We start from the raw sequence: 26373 nt of genomic DNA, 5'->3' as shown, positions 1-26373 counted from the left end.
ACGGAGGTATATTAAAAGCTCTAAGAGTATTTTTAAAATTGTAAGAGTTTATTCAAGCAAAAATCTATTTGAATCAGGCAGCGCCAAACCAGAAGTGGCTAGGAGTACTCCATGGATAGGAGCTGGGGAGAGGCTTTTAGAGAGAAAGGGCAGAAGTAAAGAAATGATGGGTTGTCTGTAACTTAAAGACTACTTGGCTGTTAGTGATTGGTTGTTCCATTTCATAACCTTGAGTCATTTACAGGCTTACATTTGGGTTTTCCACAGCCTAATGGCCTCCTTGTTTAACAAACGTAATGTCAAACTGGACAAAGTCTCTTAAGTGACTATACTTCTCAAGACAGTTTTAAAAATTAATTTCAATTTGAAGAAAACATGTCCTCTGGTAAGTAAACAACTGAAGTTGCTGATTAAATTCTTAATATTTAGATTCAGAAATGAACCAAATTTTATATATCATATTAAAACACTAAAATGGGGATACATATGATAAATGGTTATCATAGTATATTAAAATATATTTTATATCATAAATTATCACTTATATTGCATTTTTTTACCATCTCTTAAAGCAATAACTAGAGGCAGACAGTAAAGAATCAGTATTATGCTTCACTCTGGGTTGGGAAGATCCCCTGGAGAAAAGAAAGGCTACCCACTCCAGTATTCTGGCCTGGAGAATTCCATGGACTGTATAGTCCATGGAGTCGCAAAGAGTCAGACACGACTGAGCAACTTTCACTTTCATAGTACATATAAACTGATACATATACAAATATGAGAGGACTATTAATTGTTTAATATTGCAAAAATGTCCTTCAGCCATAGTCCAACTGTACTAACTCATGAGCAACTCCAGAATCACAAATGAGAAGAAGAAGAAAAGCAAAGAAATGGACATTCAGCTCTAAAGAGAAATGACTGTTGGTTGTGCAAGAATTTATTGAATTCATCTGGTATTTAGAAGTTAATAATTTGTTTTCTTTCTCACCTAAGGACTTCTGCTCCTTAACTATTCCTTGCACCAAAAAGCAGTGTCCATTTTTGACCTTGTGAGAAAATAGAAACAGTATATATTGGTTTCTGCCTTCCATTCCCCACCTCGTTCCTGGCACAGAGTTCATGAAACTCTTGTGAATTCCTAAGTGATAAGAACACTAGGAGCATCTGCTGTTCTAACTGTTGGCCTTTGCCTCTGGTTTTTAAATCCACTGGAACTTTCTGGGTAATAGGAGGGGTTTGTTCTAATGAGGTGATTCTAGGTGGGCTCTTGGATGGTAGTTAAATCACCACCGGCAAGATGAAGTCATGATCAGAAGTTTGGGATTTTCAGCCCTATTCCCCAGTCTCCAGAGGGGGGAGGGGGGCTGGAAATGGAATTAACAATGATTCACCACGCCTAGATGATGAGGCCTCCATAAACATCCCAAAGTATGGGATTTGGAGAGCTGCCAGGCTGGTGAAGTCCCCACACACCAGGAGGGGATACACCCCAACTCCACAGTGACAGAAGCTCCCTAAGCTCAGGATCCTTCCAGACCTCACCTTATGTATCTCTATCTGGTTGTTCAACTGTATTCTTTATCACAGTCTTTAATAAACTGCTAAACACAGGTATTTCCTGGAGTTCTTTGAGTTCTTCTAGCATTTAATTGGAGAAGGCAATGGCAACCCACTCCAGTGCTCTTGCCTGGAAAATCCCATGGATGGAGGAGCTTGGTGGGCTGCAGTCCATGGGGTCGCTAAGAGTCGGCACGACTAAGCAGCTTCATTATCACTTTTCATTTTCATGCATTGGAGAAGGAAATGGCAACCCACTCCAGTGTTCTTGCCTGGAGAATCCCAGGGATGGGGGAGCCTGATGGGCTGCTGTCTATGGGGTCGCACAGAGTCGGACGCGACTGAAGTGACTTAGCAGCAGCAGCAGCATATAATCAAATCCTGGTGGAAAAGAGGTAACGGGAACCGCCAAATTGTAGCCAAGTCAGACAGAAGTTGTGGGTAACCTGAGGACCTACTACTTGTGACTGGGGGGACTGGGGGTGGTGGTGGGGGCAGGCTCCTGAAACTGAGCCCTTACCCTGTAGGGTCTAATGCTATCTTCAGGTGGATGGTGTCAGAATGGAGTTACATTGCAGAGCACTCAGGTGGTATCCAGCTTCCCAGGTAGCTCAGCGGTAAAGAATCTGACTGCCAATGCAGGAGCCGCAGGTTTAATCTCTGGGTGGGGAAGATCCCCTGGAGGAGGGAATGGCAACCCCTGTCTGTATTCTTGACTGGGAAATCCCCTGGGCAGAGGAGCCTGGCGAGCTGCAGTCCATGGGGTCACAAAGAGTAGGACACAACTGAGCGCAGCACAGCTGGTGTCTCAGAACTGCGTGAGCCGCCCCCCACTTCTGCTGTCAGAAGTATTGTGAATGTGACAGTAGTGTAAAGGAGACACACAGGAGGGAGACTGGGTCTTTCCCCAACCCAGACCTCAGTGGGGACAAGACCAATAAACCTGCGCAGCATTTCAGCCCAGCTGCCTTTTCCTTTAGAAGCAGAGGGCAAGAGATATGAAGTGTTTCCATGGGGCTTGAGTAGTGTTAGGAGCAGATGTCCTAGGCTCTAGGTTGTGTTGGGGAGTGCCAAGTGCCAGAGGTTCTCATCTGTTCCTTAAAGAACGTGCCTGTGAATGGAGTATTACTCAGCTATTAAAAAGAATGCATGTGAATCAGTTCTAATGAGGTGGATGAAACTGGAGCCTATTATACAGAGTGAAGGAAGTCAGAAAGGAAAACACCAATCAGTTCAGCTCAGTTCAGCCGCTCAGTCGTGACCTACTTTTTGCGACCCCATGAATCGCAGCATGCCAGGCCTCCCTGTCCATCACCATCTCCCGGAGTTCACTCAGACTCACGTCCATCAAGTCAGTGATGCCATCCAGCCATCCCATCCTCGGTCGTCCCCCTCTCCTCCTGCCCCCAATCCGTCCCAGCATCAGAGTCTTTTCCAATGAGTCAGCTCTTCGCATGAGGTGGCCAAAGTACTGGAGCTTTAGCTCTAGCACCATTCCTTCCAAAGAAATCCCAGGACTGATCTCCTTCAGAATGGACTGGCTGGATCTCCTTGCAGTCCAAGGGACTCTCAAGAGTCTTCTCCAACACCACAGTTCAAAAACATCAGTTCTTCGGCGCTCAGCCTTCTTCACAGTCCAACTCTCACATCCATACATGACCACTGGAAAAACCATAGCCTTGACTAGACGGACATTTGTTGGCAAAGTAATGTCTCGGCTTTTGAATATACTATCTAGGTTGGTCATAACTTTTCTTCCAAGGAGTAAGCGTCTTTTAATTTCATGGCTGCAATCACCATCTGCAGTGATTTTGGAGCCCCCAGAAATAAAGTCTGACACTGTTTCCACTGTTTCCCCATCTATTTCCCATGAAGTGATGGGACCAGATGCCATGATCTTCGTTTGCTGAATGTTGAGCTTTAAGCCAACTTTTTCGCTCTCCTCTTTCACTATCATCAAGAGGCTTTTTAGCTCCTCTTCACATTCTGCCATAAGGGTGGTGTCATCTGCATATCTGAGGTTATTGATATTTCTCCCGGCAATCTTGATTCCAGCTTGTGTTTCCTCCAGTCCAGCGTTTCTCATGATGTACTCTACATAGAAGCAGGGTGACAATATACAGCCTTGACGGACTCTGTTTCCTATTGGAACCAGTCTGTTGTTCCATGTCCAGTTCTGACTGTTGCTTCCTGACCTGCATACAGATTTCTCAAGAGGCAGGTCAGGTGGTCTGGTATTCCCATCTCTTTCAGAATTTTCCACAGTTGATTGTGATCCACACAGTCAAAGTCTTTGGCATAGTCAATAAAGCAGAAATAGATGTCTTTCTGGAACTCACTTGCTTTTCCATGATCCAGCGGATGTTGGCAATTTGATCTCTGGTTCCTCTGCCTTTTCTAAAACCAGCCTGAACATCAGGGAGTTCACGGTTCACGTATTGCTGAAGCCTGGCTTGGAGAATTTTGAGCATTACTTTACTAGCATGTGAGATGAGTGCAATTGTGCGGTAGTTGGAGCATTCTTTTGCATTGCCTTTCTTTGGGATTGGAATGAAAACTGACCTTTTCCAGTCCTGTGGCCACTGCTGAGTTTTCCAAATTTGCTGGCATATTGAGTGCAGCACTTTCACAGCATCATCTTTCAGGATTTGAAACAGCTCAACTGGAATTCCATCACCTCCACTAGCTTTGTTCGTAGTGATGCTTTTTAAGGCCCACTTGACTTCACATTCCAAGATGTCTGGCTCGAGATTAGTGATCACATCATCATGATTATCTCGGTCGTGAAGATCTGTTTTGTATAGTTCTTCTGTGTATTCTTGCCACCTCTTCTTAATATCTTCTGCTTCTGTTAGGTCCATACCATTTCTGTCCTTTATCGAGCCCATCTTTGCATGAAATGTTCCCTTGGTATCTCTTAATTTTCTTGAAGAGATCTCTAGTCTTTCCCATTCTGTTCTTTTCCTCTATTTCTTGGCACTGATCGCTGAAGAAGACTTTCTTATCTCTTCTTGCTATTCTTTGGAACTCTGCATTCAGATGCTTATATCTTTCCTTTTCTCCTTTGCTTTTCGCCTCTCTTCTTTTCACAGCTGTTTGTAAGGCCTCCCCAGACAGTCATTTTGTTTTTTTGCATTTCTTTTCCATGGGGATGGTCTTGATCCCTGTCTCCTGTACAATGTCACGAACCTCATTCCATAGTTCATCAGGCACTCTATCTATCAGATCTAGGCCCTTAAATCTATTTCTCACTTCCACTGTATAATCATAAGGGATTTGGTTTAGGTCATACCTGAATGGTCTAGCGGTTTTCCCTACTTTCTTCAATTGAAGTCTGAATTGGGTAATAAGGAGTTCATGATCTGAGTCACAGTCAGCTCCTGGTCTTGTTTTTGTTGACTGTATAGAGCTTCTCCATCTTTGGCTGCATAGAATATAATCAATCTGATTTCGGTGTTGACCATCTGGTGATGTCCATGTGTAGAGTCTTCTCTTGTGTTGTTGGAAGAGGATATTTGCTATGACCAGTGCATTTTCTTGGCAAAACTCTATTAGTCTTTTCCCTGCTTCATTCACCAATACAGTATGTTAACATATATATATGGAATTTAGAAAGATGGTAATGATGACCCTATATGCGAGACAGCAAAAGAGACACAAATATAAAGAACAGACTTTTGAACTCTGTGGGAGAAGACGAGGGTGGAATGATTTGAGAGAACAGCATTGAAACCTGTCTATTACCATATGTGAAATAGATCACCAGTCCAAGTTTGATGCATGAAATAGGGCACTCAAAGCTGGTATACTGGGACAACCCTGAGGGATGGGATGGGAGGGAAGGGGGTGGGGGGTTCAGGATAGGGGACACATGTACACTCATGGGTGATTCATGTCGAGCAAAAACCACTACAATATTGTAAAGTAATGGAGAAGGCAATGGCACCCCACTCTAGTCCTCTTGCCTGGAAAATCCCACGGATGGAGGAGCCTGGTAGGCTGCAGTCCATGGGGTTGCTAAGAGTTGGACACGACTGAGCCACTTCACTTTCACTTTTCACTGTCATGCATTGGAGAAGGAAATGGCAACCCACTCCAGTGTTCTTGCCTGGAGAATCCCAGGGAGAGGGGAGCCTGGTGGGCTGCCATCTATGGGGTCGCACAGAGTCGGACCCAACTGAAATGACTTAGCAGCAGCATTGTGAAGTAATAACCCCCAATTAAAAAAAAAAAACGTGTGTGTACACGTGGGTATTATGCAAGACCATCTAAAAGGCAGAGGCAGGAGCCTCTTTTGCTCGGGCCTATTGGTAGTACTGGGCCAGATGAAAGCCAAGTGACTTCACATTGTGCCACAGAGATGAAAGTTTACAATCCTGAACAGAGAAAACTGGTGGAAGAGGCAAGCAAACCCAAAGATGCACGCAGCTGCTAAAGGCATCCTCTTCACACTGTGAATAGTGGCCAAGTTTGCCAAAACATCAGTGGCACATAAAATTTATTAATCTGAATGTATCAATTTTGTGAGTTTTTTTCTGTGATTAAGTTGTAAACAATTCTTAATTTTGATAAGTATCGTCATATTTACCTTGAAAATCTTGTAAAGATAAGTGGGAGTGCTGTTGCCTTACAGGTGTTAGGAATAAAGTATAGAAAATTATCACACCTGGTGTTGCCAATGAAAAGATTTCTCAAAATGATAAAATGATATTTGCTCTGGGAGAATCACATGCTTTAAACTGCATCAGTGTAACAAGAGAGACAGGCATATTATTAGCTCAAAGTTATAGTCACATATTTAGATATTAGATGGTAGATACTGTTCAAGAAAAATAAAAATGGAGTCAGAATTGCTAAAAGACCTCTTTAAGTATAGCCAGGGCAATTCCTGGCAGTCCAGTGGTTAGGACTCTGTGCTTTTACTACCGGGTGGGGGTGGGGGCGCGGGTCGGGTTTGATCCCTTGTGGGGGTACTAAGATCCTTCAAGCTGTGTACTGGGACCTAAAAAATATTTCTCTAAATAAAACACAGCTGGGAAGCCAGTGAGGAAGTATGCCTTCTGTACGTCTCAGCCCAGATGGAAATCTGACCTTTGACCACTTACTGTCTTAACACAGGCATCCAGAGCATCTGCCCAAAGTTCCAGAAATTCAAGATATTTAATGGACCCTCACCTTAAAGCAGCCTGTGACAGCCATCCCTTCAGGATAAATACTCCCTTTCTCTGTCAGAGTACGTGGCTCTGTACTTTGTACTCTTCCGTCACGGCTTTTGCCTTTATAAGCCCCTGACACTTTCTCTTCCCCAGAACACTCTTCTGGTTTTACCCAAATCTGTGTCCAGAATTGCAATTCTTAAACCCCCCAATAAACTCTTATTTGAAGCTTTCTGCATTTTTTGGATTGACCTTACTGAGTAGGAGCCTTCCTTTAAAACCATGGGGAAATACTGTAATAGCTCTTTTAACAGGATAATGTTGGTGCAAAAATTTCCTGTCCGATTTGTCTATTATCATCCACATTGCCCAATATGCTACTTTGCATGTAGAAAGTATTCAAGGAAAGAGAACAATTACCAAAAAAAAAAGCAAAATTGCAAAACAATATATATACATATATATATATCATATAGAGAGCAAGATAGAATGTTCACGGTTTTATAAGTTTTAAACAATTGAATATATTTTAGAAATACAATGTAGCAAAAAGTTAAAGATATGTATTGGAGCAATGACAACCATATTCAGGAGAGTGACTTACCTCAGAGATGGATTGAGAGGAACATAGTGGAGGAAGGGTGTCTGGAAGAATTCAAATATACTTGAAATGTTTTGCTTTTAGGCCAGTAAAGTTAGTTCCACAGTGTCTATTACATTATTACATATTTTTGTAAGTCTGAATCATGTCGTGAAAGTGCAACCCAGACAAAAAAGTCTTTCCAGCATTTGGTTTTCAGGTACTCTCACACATGCTCTGAGTGAAAAGCAACGTATTACTTTCCTGTGAAGGCTGCAACAAATGACCACAGACTCAGTGTCTGTAAACAATAGAAATTTATCCTCTCCCGGTGTTGGGGATGAGAAGTCCAAAATCAGTTCGTGCTGCAACTAACGGAGGGGAGAATACTCTTGCTTCTTTCAGCTCCTGGGAGCTGTCAGGAATTCACTGGTTTGTGGCTTCATCACTGCAGTCTCTGCCTCCGTGATCACACATCTCTTCTGCTTGTGTCAACGCTCCCTCTCTCTCTTATAAGGACGTTTGTGATTGTATTCAGGGCTCACCTGGGTAATCCAGGATAATCTCCCCACCTCAGTACCCTTAATACAATCACATCTGCAGAGACCCTTCTCCCATATAAGACAACATTTATATTCATAGGTTCCAGAATTCAGGATTACATGCTGACCACAAGGCCTTGAGGGGCTTCCCAGGTGGTGCCCGTGGTAAAGAATCAGCCTGCTAAAATTATTTGACGAAAGGATTAGATGAGCTTTTAAAGCAAAAGTGAGATTCTGGCTTACACACTCAAAAGCATCCTATAGAAAAGGACATAACATTTAGCCTGCATTTTTATTAAACTTCTATTGAATAAATGAACAGAAGGGCACATTTCTGCTTCATTATGTTTAAAGATCCATCAGCAGGTGTACCTGCTTAGCACTCTTCTGGGGATTTTGAGGACACTGGCATGTACTGGAAACCTGGTCCCTTAGAGGTGACCACATTAGAGGAGAGGACATGAAGCACTACACTACATTCAGGCTGCCAGGCCCAAGAGGGGCTTAATGAAGTGTCGTGAATCCTCTACATAGCCCATTGAAAACAGTAGGGTTCAGTCTATTTAATTAAAGGGACAGAACAGTGGCAAAATAAAAGTTTCTATTTTAAGTCAATCAATCTGAACTTCCCTGGTGGTCCAGCTGTTAAGAATTCTGCCAATGCAGGAGATGCAGGTTTGATCCCTGCGTCGGGAAGCTGGAGAAGGAAATGGCAACCCACTCCAATATTCTTGCCTGGGAAATTCCATGGACAGGGGAGAATGGTGGGCTATAGTCAGTGAGGTCACAAAAGAGTTGGACACAACGTAGTGACTAAACAAGTTATCATACTGGCTTCAGAAGGAGGCACCTCACAGACTGTTACCTGGAGTTTCCTTACCAGTTAACAGAGCCCCAGGTCTATCACACACATTCCTTTTGTCTTGGACTTTCCACTAGTGGATATGTAGGATTTACATACTTATCAAACCAGCCAATCCTAAAGGAAACCAACCCTGAATACCCATTGGAAGGACTGGTGCTGAAACTGAAGCTCTAATACTTTGTCCACCTGATGCAAAGAGCCAATTCATTGAAAGAACTTGAGGCTGGGAACGACTGAGGGCAGGAGAAGGGGGTAACAGAGGACAAGACGGTTGGATGGCATCATCAATTCAACGGACATAAGTTTGAGCAAACTCCAGGATATAGTGAAGGACAGGGAAGCCTGGCATGCTGCAGTCCATGGGTTGGAAAGAACTGGACACAACTGTGAGACTGTACAACAACATACTTACCTGAACTATTGACTAGATAGATGGGTGACACAGTGGTAAAGAATCTGCTTGCCAACGCAGGAAACTCGGGAGATGCAGGTTTGATCACTGGGTTGAGAAGATGCCCTGGAGGAGGAAATGGCAACCCACTCCAATATTCTTGCTTGGAAAATTCCATGGACAGAGGAGCCTGGTGGGCTATATATAATATAGTCCATGGGATCGCAAAGAGTCTGACATGACTGAGCAGGCACATTGACCAAGATATCCAGTAAAACACAGATCTTTTTTTCTTTTCTAAGAGTTTACATTTTGCAAACTTTATTTAACATTTTCCTTTTTCAAACTGTGGTTTCAGATCTGAGTATCCAATGTACTGATAGACATGCAGCTTTACTGTGCTGGCATCAGGCTATCCCACAAGGAGTGACTTCTTCATCTGAAATGTGGCATATCCACAAATACACACTATTGCAAGTGCACAGCAGTGAAAATTTTCTACAAGTTCAGTGCTTATCTTAAGTTTAATTAAGTGCAGCCGTGAAATTAAGATGCTTACTCCTTGGAAGGAAAGTTATGTCCAACCTAGATAGCATATTCAAAAGCAGAGACATTACTTTGCCAACAAAGGTCCGTCTAGTCAAGGCTATGGTTTTTCCAGTGGTCATATATGGATGTGAGAGTTGGACTGTGAAGAAAGACCAGCGCTGAAGAATTGATGCTTTTGAACTGTGGTGTTGGAGAAGACTCCTGAGAGTCCCTTGGACTGCAAGGAGATCCAACCAGTCCATTCTGAAGGAGTCATCCCTGGGTGTTCTTTGGAAGGAATGATGCTGAAGCTGAAACTCCAATACTCTGTCCACCTCATGCGAAGAGTTGACTCATTGGAAAAGACTCTGATGCTGGGAGGGATTGGGGGCAGGAGGAGAAGGGGACGACCGAGGATGAGATGGCTGGATGGCATCACTGACTCGATGGACGTGAATTTGAGTGAACTCCGGGAGTTGGTGATGGACAGGGAGGCCTGGCGTGCCGCAATTCATGGGGTCGCAAAGAGTCGGACACGACTGAGCGACTGAACTGAACTGAACTGAAAGTAGAAAAGTATCCCCGGGATTTGTGTACATGAAGATGCACAACGCCAACATGGTTGTTAAAGCTCGCTCTCCAAGTGCCAACCGCACCTCCGCCTCAGTCCCAACCTAAGTGGATTCACAGTTGCTGCCCTGGTGGCTTTTCTGCCCCCAGCGGTCTGGACGGAATAGCTACTCGCGGTGCTAGGGACCCATTCTGTCTCTGCCCCGCCCCTACGTCACTGCGCGCCCCGCCCTTTTCGGGCCCCGCCCCCGGCCTGCAAGTTCCCTGAGCCTCTCTGGCTGCCACTCTTTGGAAAGGAAGTGGCGTATGCATGAGGTTGGCAGTTAAAGTACGAATCACCGTGAGGAGCGGCAGTTGGGTCCAGGCGGGAGGCGGGACTTCCGCTCCCTCGTGGGTAAGTCACCGGGGGGCGGAAGAGCAGCGGGGGCGGGGGGGTTGTGGAGTTACATGTTGAGCTCCACTTGCGGGTCCTTAAGTGGTCGCGCCCCCTTGGAGAACGCGACCTGACGGCTAGGCGGTCCTGGCTCTTCCGCCTCGCGGTAAGTAGGACCGCCTGGCGGCACCGGTTATGGAGGTGTGTGGCCCCGGCGCTGACTTGCTGCCGCCATCCCGTGCTATAGGGTAGTGGCTTCCCCGTCAGCTTTGCCTCCCAGCATTCACTCCCCGTGTTGTCCTGGGTCTCGGCCGCAGCCGCTGCGCCAGCCTCCACGCACGCCCCAGAGACCCTTCTGAGAGGCTGGTACAACCTTGTCACGTCCCTGCTTGAAGTCCCCCATCACAAGATGGTCCTCTTGTTCCTCCCTTCCTAACCCGGTTTTCGTCTGCTCTGTACTTAAGCCGCAGGAGACACCTAACATTATTTTGTTCAAAACCGACATGTGTTTACTAGCTCTTGTCTTTTCGTGCGCATCTTATAAGGCATACCTCGTCACGCCAGTAGAATCAGTTCGTCTCTGCTCACAGAGCGTTGTTCAGGCCTTGTAAAAAGCGCGTATTAAACTTTTTTTAGTATTGTTCCTTGAATGAGACAGTGTTTTCCCACTGGATTGTACATTTCATGAGAGCAAGAGTAGGGTCTTGCTCATTTGGGATCTACCCAAGGCCTAGTTCAAAAGCACGAAATTTAAAACTAACAGTATTCGCACTAGCTTCGTTACCTTGGGCACAATCTCCCCATTTATAAAGTGGTGATAAATAAAATAACTAATTTCAGTCATAAAGTGTAGAGTGCAGAGTATATACTGGAGAAATATTCGGCTTCTTTCCCTTTTTAGCCTTAAGTAGTATACACAGTAGTTGTTAGCTAGGTATCTTAAATGAATCCAGAGGCACTATCGTTGAGTGATTTTTGCTTCCTAGTCCTGTAATCGCATTGATACTATCAATTAGTTGATACATTTGGTAGTATTTGGTAAACATAACCTAATGATGTAATTAAAGACAGTAATGCTAACTGTTGGTATCAACATCTGCAAGAATAAAAATTTGACTTTCACTCTCTAAGTGGGCTTCCCAGGTGGTGCTAGAGGTAAAGAACCCATCTGACAATATGGGAGACATAAAAGACACTGGTTCCATCCCTGGGTCAGGAAGATCTCCTGGAGTAGGAAATGGCAACCCAGTATTGTCTGGAAAATCCCATGGACAGAGGAGCCTGGCAGGCTTTAAGGTCGCAGAGTCAAACATGACTGAAGCAACTGAGCCCTCTAAATAACTTGAGGTACTTGCTTTAAGTTGCGTGCCTTTCAGACATATGTTTCTGAAGAGATGAAGATAAGTGTGTACACATTATTTTTCACAGGTGTTTGTAAAGTGCTGACCCCTGAACATAGTTGAAACAGAAAATAGGAAGATGGCAGCAAACCCTTCAGGACAAGGTAAGTGCATCCTGGAATTTCTTTTATTACTAGGAACTTTTGATAGAAAATTAATTTTGATAGAAATTTAGCATAGGGTAGTCATTGTAGGCAGAATTAAAAATGAATAGCAAAAAAAAAGACTAGCAAAATAAAATCACATATTTGAAGCAATTCGATCATTTTGTCTATATGTCAGTCAGTTCAGTTGCTCAGTCATGTCCGACTCTTTGTGACCCCAAGAACCGAAGCCTGCCAGGCCTCCCTGTCCATCACCAGCTCCCGGAGTCCACCCAAACCTATGTCTATTGAGTCAGTGATGCCATCCAACCATCTCATCCTCTGTCGTCCCCTTCTTCTCCTGCCCTCACTCTTTCCCAGCATCAGGATCTTTTCAGATGAGTCGGTTCTTCACATCAGGTGACCAAAGTATTGGAGCTTCAGCATCAGTCCTTCCAATGACTGTTCAGGACTGATTTCCTTTAGGATGGACTGGATGAATCTCCTTGCTGTCCAAAGGACTCTCTAGAGTCTTTTCCAACACCACAGTTCAAAAGCATCAATTCTTTGGCTCTCAGCTTTCTTTATAGTCCAACTCTCACATCCATACATGAACACTGGAAAAACCATAGCTTTGACTAGATGGACCTTTGTTGGCAAAATAATGTCTCTGCTTTTTAATAACCTGTCTACGTTGGTCATAACTTGTCTTCCAAGGAACAAACGTCTTTTCAGTTCATGGCTGCAGTCACCATCTGCAGTGATTTTGGAGCCCCCCAAAGTGAAGTCTATCACGGTTTCCACTGTTTTCCCATCTGTTTGCCATGAAGTGATGGGACCAGATGCCACGATGTTAGTTTTCTGAATATTGAATTTTAAACCAAATTTTCACTGTCTTGTTTCACTTTCATCAAGAGGCTCTTTAGTTCTTATTCTCTTTCTGCCATAAGGGCGGTGTCATCTGCATATCTGAGGTTATTGATATTTCTCCCAGCAATCTTGATTCCAGCTTGTGCTTCATGTAGTCCAGCGTTTCTCATGATGTACTCTGCATATAAGTTAAATAAGCAGGGTAACAATATACAGCCTTGATGTACTCCTTTCCCGATTTGGAACCAGTCTGTTGTTCCATGTCTAGTTCTAACTGTTGCTTCTTGACCTGCATATAGATTGCTCCGGTTAGGTGGTCTGGTATTCCCATCTCGGTAAGAATTTTCCAGAGTTTGTTGTGGTCCACACAGTCAAAGGCTTTGGCATAGTCAATGAAGCAGAAGTAGATGTTTTTATGGAACTCTCTTGCTTTTTGATGATACAGCAGATGTTAGCAATTTGATCTCTGGTTTCTCTGCCTTTCCTAAATCCAGCTTGAACATCTGGAACATCTAAATCCTATATTCTAATCTGTGTTAATATTGCTCACATTATAAACCTTAGATCCTGCTCTGACATTTGTTCTCTTACTTTTTTACTTGAGATAAGAACCACTTTTAAAGAAGTTAAAATTGTCATTGGGCCATATCCATGCTTTTATTTTCATTTGCTTGAAAAACTTTCCATACACATTTCATGTGTGTTAAGAGCTCCCTTAAGCCAATCAAGTTAGAAACATCCCAAGTAAGGAGTTTTTGTTTTGTTTAAAAATAAGTTTTCAAAAGCAAAGTTTAATCTCCAGAAAGTATTCGGTTCCACCTTGTAAGTGAAACTTACAAACTTACAAACCTACTTGAAAAATTGAAACTTCTGTTTTCCTCTCCATATCAAAATTAAGCGTCCATTTGACAGATCTTATTTTTAAATTAAGCTTAGTTGTGTTTATTTTAAACGTCATATAAACATGTTTTTGTCCTGCTCACACTCACTGTACTGTCTGTGAGAACCATCCATGTTGTGCCACGCATCAATTGTTTATTCTTTTTTATTGCAGACTAGTATTCCATTGCATGAATTTACCGCAGTTTCCTTACTCGTTTTCCTTTTTGGAGACTTTGGGGTTCTATCAGTTTGGGTCATTGTGAATAAAGCTGCTTTGAATAGTTGTAAGTCTTTTTGCAGATATTTGGATAAATAGCTAGGAGTGGGGCAGTGGAGTGCACTTTACATTCCCTCCAGTAAAGTGGGACATTTCTGGTTGCTCCATATAGAGCACTGTTGGTCTTTTCAATTTTAGCCATTTTAGAGGGTGTAAAAAAGTGACATCTCATTGTAGTATTAACTTGCATTTCCCTAATGACAAATGTTGAGCACTTTTTAATGTGCTTATTGGCCATCGCAAATCTTTGGGAAGTGTTTGTTCAGACTTCCTTTTGCTCATTTTTTTAAAAATTGTTTTTATTACCAGTTTTTTTTAAGAGTCTGGATACAGGTTCTGTGTCACTGCTAATTACATCACCTAGATCATTTTGGACTTGGTTTCTGTTGACTGCGTTTTTTTTTTTTTTTTTGGAGTATGGGTCACATTTGTCTTTTTCTTACTCTAAGTGAAAGTCGCTCAGTCATGTCCGACTTTTTGTGACCCCATAGACTATACATGGAATTCTCTAGGCCAGAATACTGGAATGGGTGGTCTTTCCCATCTCCAGGGGATCTTCCCAACCCAGGAATCGAACCCAGGTCTCCCACATTGCAGGTGGATTCTTTACCAGCTGAGCCACCAGGGAAGCCCAAGTTTCTTACTATACTTAGTGATTTGTTATGAAATCCTGGGTACTATGACTAATACGTTATAGAGACCCTGGATTCTGGTATATTCCTCTGAAATGTGATTTTGTTCTAGTAGATGGCTTGGCTCAACTTATATTCCGAACAAACTCTTGTTTCCTTTATGTTGGCTGTAGAAGCTGAAATCTTGCTCACTTTTTTTTTTTGGTCTTAAACAACAGTCTTTATTTTTACACAAAGCAGTCAAAATGGGGCAATTCCTCAAAGGGTACTTGGAATTAGAAAATCCATCCTGGGTGTGAAAGTTTTAGTTGCTAAGTTGCGTCCAACACTTTGTGACCCCATGGACTGCAGCCTGCCAGGCTCCTCTGTCCATGGGATTTTCCAGGCAAGAACACTGGAGTGAGTTCCCATTTCCTTCTCTAGGGACTGTTTCCCAGGATTGAACCTGAGTCTTCTGCCTTGGCAGGCAGATTCTTTACCACCAAGCCACCTGGGAAGCCCTTTATAGAAGTGTGGTATTGTAAAAGCCTAGCTGTGGTGATAGCTTTACTGGGTGTAACCAGCTAATGCAGTTCTGTTCTCTCAAATACCCAAGAGTGATTTGTGTGTTCTATGGACTAATTACAGGTCAGCATTCCCCTGTGGTCTTTGACCTCTGCTTTTCAACAGGTTATAGGGATTCAGATTAAAATTTTAATTTGAACCAAAATGAAACTAAGAGAAATCCATTTTGGAGAGAAAATATGCTTCTAAAAGTCACAATGAAAACAAAATAAATATTTTTATCCTTCTGTTGTAATAGCACAGATATTCAAGATTTATAATTTTTTAAGCAGTTGGAATAAAACACAATCATTTTTACTGTTGCCTTTGATTGATTCGTAGTCAAATCCACTATGAAACATCCCCTAAATAGAAGCAAATTTAGATTAGTCCTTTGACTTTTGTTGCTCTTTTGTCAGTGATTTTTTTGGTGTCATGAGCTGTTGCTATTAGACACCAGCAGAGGGAGTCCATATCATGTTCCATAGACTCTGAGACTCTCAGGGAAAATAAACTATTTTTGGAGTTACTGCATTTTACTCTTTATGTTAAATTACTTCTGTACTGTTCATGTGTATTGGAATTACTTATTATGAAGATTGAAGACAAAGTTCCATAATTATCTTACAATAGTAACTGAAAGAACAATGACTTTTACAGAAACCTTCATCTGTGTGGTGTAATGTATTAGTGTCTCTACTGTAGGGGGCAGGCCGTCTGGAGATCTAGCAGTCTATCATACTGCAGTAGCCGTCTGAACTGCTAAATTTCACAAGCTCTTCAGACAGTTACTGAAGTCTCTCAGTTCTCCTTAGCATTCACCATAGTGTGGAACATTTGATGGGTTCATAATAATTATTTGATCAATAAGTAACATTTTGAGAATTTAATATGTAGAGGCAGATTGTCAAACTGGAATTTGGCCAAGGTACCATTCCTATGGAAAGAGGCTCTCATGACTGGTAAATATCAGAGTCCTGTGATCATGTGTTGGCAGTTGGGAGATTGCTCTAACCTGATTTTAGCTACACAGAGAAACCTGGTGAAAAACCGAGTAAGATCCTAGTTCTTTTAGTTCTATTATAGTTACCTCAGAATGCTTAGAGTAATAACTAGAATTCCTGTAATCCAGTGATGGGAACTATTGATTTGGGGCCACTTTGGATGTTCTTAGCTGTGATTTCAGGATGCTGTGTAGGATTGGAGTAGCATAGCTCTTGGGAGGTGTCTTGGTGACCTCAGACCCAAGTTCTTAAACCATCTATGGTCCAGAAGGAAAGCAAATTTACCCTTCAGGCTTGTGCTAAGGTATGCTACCTCTTAATTAAGAATTTATCCTAGTGATGCATAAAAATCACCTTAAAATTCTTGTATTTGTACGTTTTTTAAAGATGAGAGTGTGGATGCAAAGACACAATTTGGAGTTGGTTTTTTAAAGCTAGATTTCTAAATAAATAAAGCTAGATTTCTTTTTGTCTCATTTTTCATTGTCAAGGCAAAGGCACTACAGTAGTTTTCTGATGCTGGAATTGATCTATAGGCCCAGGTTCAAATAGGAATGAAACTGAATTGAGGCAGAGTGTTATATACACTAGAATGAGATTGTTTGTATAGTAAAAGAGAGCTTGTGATCCCCTGTCCATTGAGACTGACCTGGGAGGCCAGTCATGTGAGTGTAACCTTGAAAGCTGTGCTAATCACTTGTACCCTTTGTAATGGAAACCTGTTTACTGAACGAGAATTGTCAGAATGGGGCTGACAAGAATCTAGTGAGGGGACTTCCCTGGTAGTCCAGTGGCTAAAACGGCTCCCAAAGCAGGGGGCCCAGGTTTGATCCCCTGGTCAGGGAACTAGATCCCATATGCCTCAACTAAGACTCAGCGCAACCAAATAAATAAATATATATATTTTAAAGAATCTAGTGAGGTTAACAAACTAAATGATAGAGAACACTGCTGCTGCTGCTGCTAAGTCGCTTCAGTCGTGTCCAACTCCGTGCGACCCCATCGATGGCTGCCCACCAGGCTCCCCCGTCCCCGGGATTCTCCAGGCAAGAACACTGGAGTGGGTTGCCATGTCCTTTTCCAATGCATGAAAGTGAAAAGTGAAAGTGAAGTCACTCAGTCGTGTCTGACTCTTTGCGACCCCATGGACTGCAGCCCACCAGGCTCCTCTGTCCATGGGATTTTCCAGGCAAGAGTACTGGAGTGGGGTGCCACTGCCTTCTCCGGATAGAGAACACTAAGTGATACTAAAAGTAATAGCTAGTGTTTAGTAAGTAAGTAAATAGCTAGTAATTAAGTAATAGCTAGTATTTAGTAAGCTTTGGAAGGACTGATGTTGAAGCTGAAACTCCAGTACTTGGCCACCTGATGTGAAGAACTGACTCCTTGGAAAGACCCTGATGCTGGGAGGGATTGAGGGCAGGAGGAGAAGGGGACAACAGAGGATAAGATGGTTGGATGGCATCACCGACTCAATGGACATGGGTTTGGGTGGACTCCAGGAGTTGGCAATGGACAGGGAGGCCTGGCGTGCCGCGGTTCATGGTGTCGCAGAGAGTCGGACACAACTGAGCGACTGAACTGAACTGAACAGAACCACGTGGCAGGCAGTATGCTAGGTGTGTTTTTTACATTTACTATATTTCATATAACCATCCTTCAAAGTTGTCATTGTTATGCCCATCGGTCCTGCATAGTGAGGTAATTTTCCCAATATTAAATACTAACTGGTAGTACTGAGATGAGAACCCAAATTGAATCTGTGCCCAAGTTCGCTGTTGTTTCCCACACTGCACTTTTGCTGTGGGTTTGAACATTGTAATTATAGCATCCAAGAAAAAATTGGGAGCTCTAGACTAGGGGCAAAAGACCTCACCTTTATTTTTGTATCTCTTATGCAGCTATTATTAAGCAGAAAATCCTTACTATAAACTCTAAAATAAAATATAAAATCTAAAAATACTAAAGCTATTTACTATAAATAAACTCAGAGAAATGAGTTTATCTGTAAGAGGAAAAGAAAAATGAGTGAGGAGGAAAGGGTGATCCAAGCAGAAGAGATTTCATCATCTTATTTAACCACTGATGAAGACAAGGAACCTCAATAGATAGAAGAAGAGGCAGCAGCTTAACGGGGTAAGTCCTCAGGGCCTAAGAGAGAAAGAACTTGAACACAGGGAGATCACCTGAGCAGACACCAGGGCTTATTCTTTTCCCTGATCTGTGTTTTCAGTAAATTCTAAAAGATGGCTAAGAGTTGAATAATTTTTTTTAAGAGTTGAATAATTTTTTAATCTTGCAAGTTATAGGAAGTGTTTGCCACTAACTAGCTATCTAGAAGACCAGATACTGCTACTGATTAATTCAGTTAATAATGTTGTTATTTTTTTTATTCTGCGAAGACTTAGACTCAGGCAGTCTCTCCTGAATTAGTATAAGCTTGAACCACTGAATACATTTTATGTATCATTGAGGAGGCATAATAATATTCTGCCTGCCTACCCTCCAAAAACGTGGCAATCTGCTCCAGTATTCTTGCCTGGAAAATTCATGGACAGAGGAGCCTGGTGGGCTACAGCATGGGGTTGCAAAGAGTTGGAGACGATTATTCCTTATTCCTTACTTCATACTAATTCTCTCATTGTCCCGGTGATTTAACTGCCTAAAAAGCTCTTGAGTTTGGCATGTCTGGTCATTTCTCTGGCCATGAACAACCTCTCGCCTCTAGCTTGTTCTGCTGGCTTTTTTCCTCTTGTCTAGTGTATTCTCAGCCTTGCAGCTTCTCTGATCTTTCTACCAGGGGAAGGGTTATTTTGTCCCTCCACCCCTAATTAAGCTAATTAATCTAACATTTCAGCTCAAGCACTCCTTCCTGGGGGAGACTGCTTTGACACTACTCCCCCTCCTTCCAGTCTGAGTCAGGGTGATTCAACATTGAGTCCTACAGTGATTGTTATAAATGCTGATAGAATTTTATTTCTTTATTTCAGACTGCTCATCTTAGACTCTAATTATACATTCATCTGTGTAATTATTTGATAATTTCCTTCTTCACTGGAATGTTTTAAGAACCATGAGAGCTAGAGTGAAGTCAGGTTGTGACACGTGGCTGCATTCTTAGCATCTGCCTTAGTGCCTGCATTTATGTCATTTATACACAATAAATAACTTAAAACATGTTAAACTAATAGTTTATTAGTAAACCAGTAAGATAATTGGAGGAATGGACTCCTCCAATACTAAGCAGCTGTTTTGTTTTTTTTGAGGACGGGACACTAAGCGGCTTGTAGGGTCTCAGTTACCCAGTCAGGAATTGAACCTAGGCTACGGTACTGAAAGCGTGCAGTGCTGACCAGTAGGCCGCCAGGGAACCTCCCCCTAAACAGCTCTCTTCGGGTGATATAGTTCGATTCACTGTAGAGTTGTGAAGAGTATATAGCTTGTAAGATAAGTACTTGAAAGGATTTGAATTTTTAAAATAGCTTTAAAAATAATCATTGTTTTGAAAGCAGTATAATAACTGTAATTGGAAAGTATATTATCCATAACCCCACTTATCAAACAGTAATTTTCATTCTTTAGTTTTAGATTTTTTTCAATAAAAAGATTTCCTATTAGTCCTTGTTAAGTGTCATAGAACTCTTCGCACAATGTGAATTATTAGCTGTTAGGTTTCAAGTGCAGTTTGATGTAATGCTAGTTACTCCAGAATATTTTTAGTGACACAGAAATGTGTGGTATTACAATGTTTCTGTAAATGAATGTGGAAATGAGAGTACATACGATTGTGAATGGAGACAGAGTTATAGTTCTGAAAGTGGAACTTTTAGAGTTTGCTGCATTATAAAATAATTTTATTAGGAAAAAGTTTAGTTATAAAGAAATAGTATTTCCTACTGTACATGAGATAATGTTTTACTACCCTCATGCTTCTAAGAATGTAAAAGTTACCTTTAACTTTAAGGTACATGTAAAATAACATAAAAGTAAAATACTGAATTATGGCAAGAGATAGTTTGTGTTAAAAAACAGTTCATGTAGTGACTGTAACAGAAGTTAAATTTTATATATATATGCCTTTGAGTTAAGTTTGTGCAAACCTTGACAGTGGGAGAATCTTGCTCTAGAAAATTATGCTTAACTACTTCACATAACTCACCTTCCCGGGTGGCTCAGTGGTAAAGAATCTGCCTGCCAATGTAGGAGACTCAAGTTCAGTCCCTGGATCGGGAAGATCCCCTGGAGGAGGAAATGGCAACCTGCTCCAGTAATCCTGCCTGAAAAATCCCATGAACAGAAGAACCTGGAGGACTACAGTTCATAGGGTCGCAAAGAGCCAGACATCATGCGAGGAGTTGACTCATTGGAAAAGACTCTGATGCTGGGAGGGATTGGGGGCAGGAGGAGAAGGGGACGACCCAGGATGAGATGGCTGGATGGCATCATGGACTCAATGGACGTGAGTCTGAGTGAACTCCAGGAGATGGTGATGGACAGGGAGGCCTCGCGTGCTGCGATTCATGGGGTCGCAGAGAGTCGGACACGACTGAGCAACTGAACTGAACTGAACTGAACTGAAGCATAATAATGTACTTCATGTAACAAATAGACTACCTAGTGTTTTGCCTTAAGTTTCAAATTTGAAATAAGCTATTATTGTTACTTAAGTTCTGTTGACTATATATGTCTATAATATAGTAAATGTTTTGTGCAAAAACTGCCATATAAATTATTTTTGAAAGGTCAAGAAGGAAGTACAGTTCTGGGACATCAGACAAGGTCAGAAGATAGGAGCCTGACAGACCTGACTGAAGCCTTTCCCTTCAGTTGTGTTCCATTTCTCTCTCAGAACTGTTGCTAGTCAGTTGCAATTCTTTGGCTTGTTCCTTGAAAGACTGTGTGTGTCATTTCTGAATGAAAGCTGTTGAGAAAAAGAAATACTGTTTCGACCTAAGTATATCTAATACTTTTCATGCTCTCTACTTCCATGAAAGAGGCATTCATAAAGACTCCTAGAACTGAGAACTAAGAAAATCTCCACTTCAGAGATTGACTGAGCAAGGTAGAGATTGGTCCCTGCCGAATTTGGGGCCACAGAGATTTTAAGAAACAAATGCTGTTACCCATCTTTGGTGATTAAAATTCTGTAGAACTAAGTCTTAAAAGTCGTCAGTCAGAATTATACTTTGCTTTTATCTGTGTATAATGCTGTTACAGTTGGTTGAAAATAGGCAATAGAGAAGGAAAAGTGCTTACTAGTAGTTTATTATCCTGTTAGAGAATAAAATTTTGCTTTCTGGATTTCTAGGTAGCCTAGGCTTATAAAGTAGCTCTAATCTGTTTTCTTTCTTTCTCATTCCCCGCCCCCTCTCTTATTTTAGGTTTTCAAAACAAAAATAGAGTTGCAATCTTGGCAGAGCTGGACAAAGAAAAAAGAAAGTTACTAATGCAGAACCAATCTTCAACAAATCATCCTGGAGCTAGGTATAGAAGAATAATCTGGTTTTTATATTTAGTGATACAAAAAGCATCTTGGACAGAATTAAAATTGGTTGGCAGTGATTTGTTTCTTTAACATTGGAATTTAACATGTGATGTTTTATTTCCTAGTTGGATTTGAAAAAACTAGATTTTAAAAAAATTGTTTAGATTTTAAATATTTTCATTCTAATCAGAATATTTAATTTTCTCTACAGGCTACTTGCAAAAAAAGAAAAGAGTTTTGTGTTTTTTGGTTGTTGTTATTCATGAAATTATTGTTAATGTCCCACTTTTTAAGCATTATGCCAAGTAGGTAAAATTGAGGTAACTTAATGATCTTTATTTCATTTCTGCCATCTTAAATCTCTTCCCTGACACCCATTATTCCATTCGGCCACCACCTTAACTTCCCTTTCTCTCTTTCAGGCAGATCTCTTAAAGGAGTTGTCTACCTACACATCTCTGCTCTCTCACTTACTGACTCCTTAGCCCACTACAGTCTGACTTCCAGGCCTCCCCACCCTAGCCCCAAAGAATGGATTGGAGCCCAGGTCACTTGCAACTTCCTTGTGGCTAAATCTGATGAACCAAAGTCCTTTTCTTGTTAGACTGCTTAGCATTATTTGAAACCGCTGATTTCTTCCTTTTCAAAAAATGGAGATGTAGTTACTATACAGTATTACATTAGCTGCAGGTTTACTGTGTACTGATCTGACATCTGCATACACTGTGATCTGATCACTACAGTAAGTGACCATCTGTCCCTATACAAAGTTATTACAACATTGTTGATCACATTTCTTACGCTGCATATTACATTCCTGTGACCTCTTTATTTTCTAACAGGTTGGTGCCTCTTAATCCCCTTTGCCTGTTTCTCCCACCTCACACCCCTCCCCTCTGTTAACCACCTGTTTATCTGTGAGTCTGTTTTCTTTTTTTTATTATTACTGGTTAATTTTTTGTTTTAATTTTTATTGGCATATACTTGATATAAATATTGTGTTAGATTCAGGTATATAGAAGTCTGTTTTCGTTTTGTTTTTTAGATTCCACATATAAGTGAGCGCATACGGGATTTGCCGTCACAGATGACAAGCTTTTTATTTTTTTTATCCCGTTGTATACAGCTTCCTCCTTAAAATAGTCTTCTTGGCTTCCGTTCATTCACGGTTATGCCGTCCTGGTGTCTGTTGTAGGCATTTCTCCACTGCCTGTCTCTTGAATGTTGGTGTTCCTCCGAGTTCTGTCCTAGACCAGTTGCCCAGTCTGCGTCTTTGCACTGGGCAGTTGCATCCACTCTCACAGCCTGTTATTTATGTGCCGATAACTTTCACACGCTTACGTCTCTAGCCCATTCCTCTCAAGTACCAGACTGCCTCCTGGACATCTACACTTTGATGTCCTGCAGGCGTTTCACACTTGGTGTGTTTCACACTGAACTCATCTCCCCTCTCTACCTACTTAGTATTCTTGGCTTACTTGTCGCCAGGAGTGGTACAGATCTACTAGTAATCAAAGTCAGAAATGTGTACTTTAATTGTTTATTATTCCCTGTCACTTCCTTCTCCAAGCATCTATCATTCTCTTAGGTTTAATTGCCTGGCCTAGGAATTGAATTTCTTGATTTCTTTCATGAGGCTGTACATGTCCTGGTACCTGCCTTCCTTCCTAGACTCATTTTTTGACAACCCACTTCTCCCCGCTCCAGACCTCCAGTCCTGCTAATCCATGAATTCCTTCCAGTGTGTCAGGGTTGAATCCTGCCTTCGTATGCTCCACCATCTGCTTGAAATAGTCAGCTCTTTAGTCTTCATCATAAATGTAACTTTACCTCAAATCAGTTTGAAAGCAGAAGACCATAAATCATTGATAAAAAGGAGATAATCTGAAGCACTAGTAAATAATATGGGCTTTTCCTTATAAATTAATGTAAACAGTGGAAGAAGGAAAGAAGACTTATTCAGGAAGATGTTTTGTTTTTTAAATAATCCCGATATAGAATATCTAATGAAAAATGTGATTCAGAAGTAAAGGAGTCTCTAAATAGTCAAGTAACTAAGATTCTTATTTTAGCATTGCGCTCTCGAGACCCGCCCTCAACAAGGACTTCCGGGACCACGCTGAGCAGCAGCATATTGCAGCCCAGCAGAAGGCAGCTTTGCAGGTGAGAAAAGTGTGACTGACATTCTTATCTCACTGGAGATTTTCCAGGGCTTAGAAAACAGCACAGTTCTTATTTTGTATTTCATTGGAGCAATATCAATAAAAATGTTCCATACATAATTGCAGTGGTTTGCTGATGTTCAGTCATGCCCAAAGGATTTGAAGGACCAATACAGGAGTAATGAAATATCTTTTATGTTGTTGACGTGGTCATGATTGATTTTTTGCCACACCTGGCGAGAGACTGCTTGTGCACAAGAGTGTAGGATATTTGGATGGCGTGAATGAACTCAAGAAGCTGAACTGGCTGGCTAGTTTAATAGTACATATATATTTTTCAGATTGGTCATGCTGTTATGTTCTTTGATAGTCTGATTTATTGTTGCTTGGATTCTTTTTTTAATGGTCAGCATATCTGTTTTGAGTGGTGCTAGTGGTAAGCCTACCGCCAGTGCAGGAGACATGAGACACATAGGTTCAGTCCCTGGGTTGGAAAGATCCTCTGGAGGAGGGCATGGCAACCCACTCCAGCATTCTTGCCTGGAGAATCCCATGGACAGAGGAGCCTGGTGGGCTGTAGTCTGTAGGGTCGCAAAAAGTTGGACACGACTGAGCAAGACTTAACTCTTAATATGGAAATCTGACAACCCATCATCTTAAAAAAATTGACTGTGATGAACAGTTTTAGTATTTCATTGATCTTGGATAATTTAAGATTCTCAGAGACCTTGGACAAGACATCATTACTGATGCTTTTAAGCCTTAGAATCTCAGAATTGCAAGGAACATTACATTAAAGATCATCTCCCTTTAGACCACCTATAAACAGTCCTTTGTTTAGTGACAAAGGACATCACTGGTGGTTTTGTTATTTACATTCCAGCATTCTCTACAAAATGTTGGCATCTTAATCACCAGTAATCAGCTGCCTTGCCCCTTCTCCTTCCAGCTTCTGCCCTTCTTTCTCACTCTGCTGCTTTATTGACCAAGAGCAGAGCACTCTGGGACCTTGTTGCTAGTTTTCCTCCCCACTTCCAGGAATCAAGTAATTCATGTCTTTGACTCAATTACTGACTGATGGGAACCACAAGGAAGAGAGTAGGGAGGATAAATTAGTACCTGGTGCAACGTGTTAATGTGAATTCTTTATTATTGTAGATCTTCTGTGTATTTAAACAAAATTAGCAACAGCGGAACTGGCTTTTAAAACAAATTTGGTCTTAAGCACTCAGAAAGGGTAAGTAATTTTAATGCCTTGGTTGAAGAACTGTGACTCTTAATAACTAAATTGCCTCTTTTTCTTTTTTTAAAACCCTTTCTTAGCATGCACATGCACATTCCTCGGGATACTTCATAACTCAAGATTCTGCATTTGGGAATCTCATTCTTCCTGTTTTACCTCGCCTTGACCCAGAATGAAGAAAAGATCTGTAACGGCAGTGACTTTGTAATGTCAAATGCCAAAGCCACTATCATTCAGTGCTACACAAACTGTGACTTTCAGAATTTGGTGGACTTTTTTTTATATGTTTTGTTTCTTTAAAAGAAAAATATGTGTAAGTGAAAGCAAAAAAAGGAGACTGATGAAAGCTCTGGAAGCAGTATTATCTGGGAACTGATGCTGCTGCTCAGGACTATAATCTGTGTGTAAGGCAGTTTGTTTTTTAATTCTGAATCAGACCCCAGATTGGATGTGGTCACATAACCCACCTTCCAAACTAGTTGGACTGAATATATCATGTCTACAGTAGAGTTTCAAGAACCATTTAAAGTACTTTATAAACAAATGAGGGCGCTGTTTAAAAATGTGAACCAGTAGGCTTAAGTTACATTCACATTTGCTGTTTATAGAATGGATATCAGTGTACCTTTTGTGTTTATAGTCATCATATCCTAAAATATCCTTTAACTGGTAACTAGTTTCCCTATTATCAATTTTAAAAGAAAACCCAAGATGTGAGTAAGTTACCAGCCAGTCGTAAATGCCTTTTATAAACCTATGCCACTGTAAATTATGTGACTAAATGCTATTAAAAACAATAAGAAATATAGCTTTGAATTTTGTACATGCTCTTATTTAGTGTTACTACATAAATGGTGTGCCTGAACAGTTTTATTGCCCATTTTTGCTCTAATTAGAAACAAAGTTGAGCCGCTTTTCAGTTAAAGAGGAAAGAATTAGGTTAAGCAAGTTTCTCAACATGATGCATCTTTGAACAGAATCCAGGATGCTTACTTAAATATGCAGTCCCCACAACTGACCTTAGTCCTATGGAATTAGTGTCTCCAATTCAAAATAAAGTCTGAAAACCATGGGCTAGAGAATTCAGTGTTCATGATATCTAAAAATCTATACATATGTAGGTCCCTGAACCTTAGAGGTCATTGAGCTAATGGTTTTTTTTTTTTTTTTTACTTTCAGTAGGATTGAAATTACGTTTTATACTGTATCACAGATACAGTATTTTTT

The 26373-nt window shown here is 41.4% G+C and overlaps 2 protein-coding genes across 2 annotated transcripts in view; one reads left to right on the top strand and one right to left on the bottom strand.

The window, feature by feature from the left end:
* SNX30 (sorting nexin family member 30) overlaps nucleotides 1-26373 on the bottom strand; it is a 255807-nt gene that overhangs the window by 112098 nt on the left and 117336 nt on the right. The window lies entirely within an intron of this gene.
* Nucleotides 10597-25915, top strand: INIP (INTS3 and NABP interacting protein). Its single transcript, XM_052644587.1, has 5 exons — nucleotides 10597-10731; nucleotides 11994-12069; nucleotides 21638-21740; nucleotides 23814-23904; nucleotides 25227-25915. Exons 2-5 carry the CDS (start codon nucleotides 12045-12047, stop codon nucleotides 25320-25322), a joined length of 315 nt encoding a protein of 104 aa, XP_052500547.1. The 5' UTR covers nucleotides 10597-10731; nucleotides 11994-12044; the 3' UTR covers nucleotides 25323-25915.

This window comes from Budorcas taxicolor, chromosome 8, assembly GCF_023091745.1.
Source record: "Budorcas taxicolor isolate Tak-1 chromosome 8, Takin1.1, whole genome shotgun sequence".
Lineage (NCBI taxonomy): Eukaryota > Metazoa > Chordata > Mammalia > Artiodactyla > Bovidae > Budorcas > Budorcas taxicolor.
The sequence above is the reverse complement of the archived record's forward strand: the minus strand, read 5'-3'. Positions and strand labels throughout refer to the sequence as shown.